We start from the raw sequence: 5,000 nt of genomic DNA on the forward strand, positions 1-5,000 counted from the left end.
TGTATCTGTTACTCACATGCGACACACACTTAGCGTGACCTCAGTATACTTGGTGGTCGGCCCTCATAACTGCTCATCTAGCGTTCTGCAAAGAACATTACCATGTGATCTTGGTCAGACATTAATGTATCAAAATAGAATACCAATGCAGTTATTCATTAATAACTGCAGTTATTCATCCCTTTCCTCCCTTAGTTCATGTACTTATGCTTTAAAGGATAGTGCTTCATAAAAACATGCTTCTTTTTATTTACCAATGTAATTTTTACGGCATGGTGCCTAGGAGCCGAGCCGTCTAGGAGAGGGTCTGTGAGTGTGTGTGTGTCCAGGGCTAATCTTGCAAAGTTCTTTACCAATCACCGCCAAATTTCAGTAGGCCAAGGAAGTAACTTCCTGAATGTATCACATATGTTTTATACATAAAAAAAAAACTTTTACTTTACAATTATGCAAGTTAATGTTGGTCGAATTGGGATGAAACCAAATATGGACACGTCATAGATGACATAAAGTCTTTAATCCATGGAAGCCACACAGTTTCATTTCTATTTACCTAACATGTTTTATACAGTCCTATATGATATTTGAAAGTATGGATTTTGTTGACTCGGCAGGCACTGCTAGATAAGAACTTCAGCATAACACATTAATTAGTGTGGATGTATACACTTATCTTATCAGCTTGTTAACCGGAATTCTCATGGAACATGTGGCTTCTTCCCCCCTAACAGCGACTGGTGCACAGTAAAAGCCTCAGTTTTAATTAATTCATCCATTTGGTACTCTGAAAGTGTATGAATGGAACCAGATGATGAGAAGTTTGCGATACACTCTCAGGCAGATACACTCAAGAGTTTTACACATAGGCACACCACTATGTGAAAAACAACAGAACACTGACATGACACTAGCAAAGCCCTGAGCTGAGGCACTCCATATAATAATAATAATAATAATACATTTTATTTATATAGCGCCTTTCAGGTCACCCAAGGTCGCCTAACAAAACAGAAAAGAAATACAATATAATAAAGCAAGTTTAAAATAAACACAAAGGCCTGCAGCAGACCTTTACTCAAGGTGAGCATAGGCTTGTCTGAATAGGGTTGAAGTGGTTAAGCTTACCTCATTCAATTCAGTTCAAAGGAGCTTTATTGGCATGAGAAAACATACGTTTACATTGCCAAAGCAAGTGTCAAAATATAATAAAAACTGTTGAAAATGGGGAAAGTATATACAGTTCGAGGGGGTACAATATTAAGAACAGAGCTATGTCACATTGCATCGTTATATACATGTTATACAGGGTCACTTTGGGACACATTTCTGCATTTCTTCTCAAGACTATTTAAATAGTATACAAAAAAAGCCTCACATTTAAGATGCGTTTACTGTAAATGTAGCCGTTCTGTTTACATTGCAGTAGGTCTAGCGGTCTACTCTGTATTGTTCCTAATAGGTATGGACGTTTTTTGTCGTTGGTCATAGTTTCAAACTCACTTTAGGTGTGTGTAATTGGTGGGAAGTATGTGTCTCTGATGTACAGTGGGCAGGTGGTTAGAAAGTGTAGCTGTAGTTTCCACCACATTTTGTGTTGTTCACTCACTGTCATTCACTGTTTTTCCTCTTGTGTCAGTCTCACTATAAGTTTGTTTACTCTCACCACCACCCCAGCACCACCGGGCTCTGCTTCCCTGAGTGTTCTGTTTTCCCCTGGGGGGATTGTTATTTACTGTATCTCCCTGCTCTTAACCCATTTTGACCTGAGATCAGATTCTAAAAATGTCTTCTACATCCTGACAGTTTTCTGAAAAAGCTATGTTTCTATGTCAGTCTATGAGCTTGTAGATCTGCTATTTTTCAATAGCTAAAGCATAACATAATGCTAACACCAAAAGGGGTTCCCGCCCAAAATGGGTGAAATGGTTGTCTTCTAGTGGGGACTATATATAAGTTTATACTGTATAGAACAGAGCCTGAACGCCAAGATCAAATATAACATTCAGACTTGTATTTACATTTATATTTCTTTGTATCTATTCCTGAGTTAACTGAAATTGATTTGGAGGGTGCATTTGGTTCCATTTGTACCCTTTTTCATTGGTTCAATATTTTTAAAACCCACAGAAAGACTTAACCACTTTTACTTCAGTTAAAAAATAGCGATGCAACACGTGCACTTGTGTACTATAACTATACGACAATGTAGTATGACGAGCTAGGGCATTCATTTACCAAAAAACAAGTTGTAAATATGACGATACCAAGGTTTACATAATCTCATAATCTCGTTTTCCCCACGCAGGTGGTGGTGATCGTGCTGTTCCTGTGTCTGCTGATGGTCAGCCTGTACGGGACCACGCGGGTGCGGGACGGCCTGGAGCTGACCGACATCGTGCCCCGGGAGACCAGCGAGTACGACTTCCTGGGTGCCCAGTTCAAGTTCTTCTCCTTCTACAACATGTACGTGGTGACGCAGACCGCCGAATACGCCCACCAGCAGCCTCTGCTGCACCAGCTGCACCGGCGCTTCCACACCGTCCGCTACGTGCTGAAGGAGGACAACGGGCAGCTCCCCCGCATGTGGCTGCATTACTTCAGTGACTGGCTGCAAGGTACTGTGATGACACTCAGTTGTAAGGTGGTTGCATACTGGTGTGTTTTTGTTCCGCTGTGTTTTGCGGATCCGAAAGTAGTAGGCTATCACTAGCTGTCATCAACAATTCAACACCCCACTAGACAGCTGTGGAAAACGGATAAAATCGACCACGGTCCGGGAAAAAAGTATGCAAACGTGATTGATATAAAGTGAGGTTGATTTTTTTTGTTTTTTAGTCCTCTGAAATTCGCTCCGATATTCGGCTGAAAAAAACCCAGTGTGCAAGCCTGATTAACCCTGATTGATTTTGTGATGGTCAATCGGTGGTCAATTCTAAATCTGCTATTTTCAGCGTGAGTCACCATCTTACGACAGAGTATAATACAATGATGTGGGTGTAAGTGATGTTAAGTGTTTGTAATAAAGGAAAAAAAGAATAAAGATGCTATACAGTTTTTATTCATTAACCCATTTTGGGCGGGAACCCCTTTTGGTGTTAGCATTATGTTATGCTTTAGCTATTGAAAAAGATCAGATCTACAAGCTACAAGCTTGTAGGTCTGCTATTTTTGAAAAATCGAAGAACGACTGACATAGAAACATAGCTTTTTCAGAAAACTGTCAGGATGTAGAAGACATTTTTTGAATCTGATCTCAGGTCAAAATGGGTTAATACTGTATGAGTCTCCACATGTATCCAGCTCTTTAGTAAACAGAAAGTAAATATTCAGGTCAGGATACATATGTTATCCTATCGTGTTTGTTTGCTCGTTTTTACACTCATTTTTATCACTTCCAATTTCACTTGTTTATCCTGTATCCTGTATAATTTCCTGACCTGAAAAAATATTTTCTGTTGACTAAGGAGGTGTAGAGATGGGAAGCCCCCGTTACTGGTGACTCTAACTCGGAACATAGTGCTATCTAACACTTATTTTAACAAAATATATATACCATAAGACAGTATATCAGTATCACTTACACCACCTTTAGCATTAGGGACCACATTGAGTTACAAAATAAATCTTTTAGGCTTTGGTTATGGTTGTCAGGTCTCAGTTAAGTTTGAAAGTCCACCCTAAAAGATAAATCACTATCCCTGTGATTCTAGACAGTTCACTTTCCTTATAATCACTTTGTTATGTTGGCACGGGTGCCTAGTGCTCTGTGGGTTGCTGGTTCTAATCCCAGTGATGCCTAATAATGTTGTCGAAGACGCGCCCTTCAACCAGGTCTAATTAGCCACCAACCTGGTCCAAGTATGAGTTGGCCATGAAAATAGCTAGAGAGCAATGATGAGTAAGCACAGTGTCTGACATGTGTCTTACTGTAAAACACATTGTGAGAGTCTGTGTGTGTGAGCCCGTTGGAGCCACACAGAGAGTGTGTGGGAGAGAGAGAGAGAGAGAGCTGTGTTTGATATTGCTCTCTGCAATGCTGGGACAAATTGGAGCCAGACAGTGCCGGGGAGCGAGACCCAAAACAACATGTCCCACAGACAGACCACAGCATGGGCCATTCGGGGGGTGGGTGGGGGCAGAGTGGGGCCTTTACACATATGGATTAGAGAATCCTTACCAAGAGAGAAGGGCACATGTTCCTGATATATTCCTAATGGTCGTTGAATCAAAAGCAACCAGTTTTAGGCTTTTGAAGTCTGGTGGAGGTGGTCCAGAATAAAACAGAGTCATCATATTAAATCAATCTAGCTTATTATATTATGTGTTGTGTTGTGCTGTGCTGTGCTGTGCTGTGCTGTGCTGTGCTGTGCTGTGCTGTGCTCTGAGATTTTCATCTTTATATATTGACAGATATTATTGATTATTGATAGTTAACAGTGAAGACTGACATTCAGGACATTTGGGACTGGGAGTGACATGCAGCAAAAGTCCACCGGGCTCGGGAATCGATCCCAGGACTCGCATCAGAGCCTATGTGGTGACATAAGAGGAACAACAAAAATAACATTGTTGCGTAGATTGTACAGGCAAAGAGAGGCAAAGAGAGGCGAACAGATTTGGTGTAGAGAGAAAGAAGGAGTAGGCCAAGTATAGAGTCCTGGGGGACCCCATACTGTCATTTTAGATTTTAACCACTTTAATCATTATTTTATACTTCGGATATTCCAAAATTGCAGATATACAAGCTTGTCCATAGGTCCTAATGGGTTTAAGTGGTTACAATTTGCATGTGGAGAACAGTAGGAAGATGTTCAACCCTGCTGTGTGTTTTTCTTTTGGCCCACTCCAGGTCTCCAGCAGGCGTTTGACAAGGACTGGGAGGCAGGCCGCATCACCCTCCCTAGCTACAAGAATGCCTCTGATGATGGAGTCCTGGCCTACAAACTCCTGGTGCAGACAGGACGCAGGGACAAGCCCATCAGCTTCAACCAGGTAGGGAT

The 5,000-nt window shown here is 41.3% G+C and overlaps 1 protein-coding gene across 1 annotated transcript in view; it reads left to right on the forward strand.

The window, feature by feature from the left end:
* Window positions 1-5,000, forward strand: part of ptch1 (patched 1) — a 66,165-nt gene that overhangs the window by 39,934 nt on the left and 21,231 nt on the right. The window contains exons 15-16 of the mRNA XM_079517139.1: window positions 2,306-2,615; window positions 4,850-4,992. Of these exons, the coding sequence (XP_079373265.1) occupies window positions 2,306-2,615; window positions 4,850-4,992 (453 nt within the window). The remainder of the gene's footprint in view (window positions 1-2,305; window positions 2,616-4,849; window positions 4,993-5,000) is intronic.

This window comes from Electrona antarctica (genome assembly GCF_951216825.1).
Source record: "Electrona antarctica genome assembly, chromosome: 12".
NCBI lineage: Eukaryota > Metazoa > Chordata > Actinopteri > Myctophiformes > Myctophidae > Electrona > Electrona antarctica.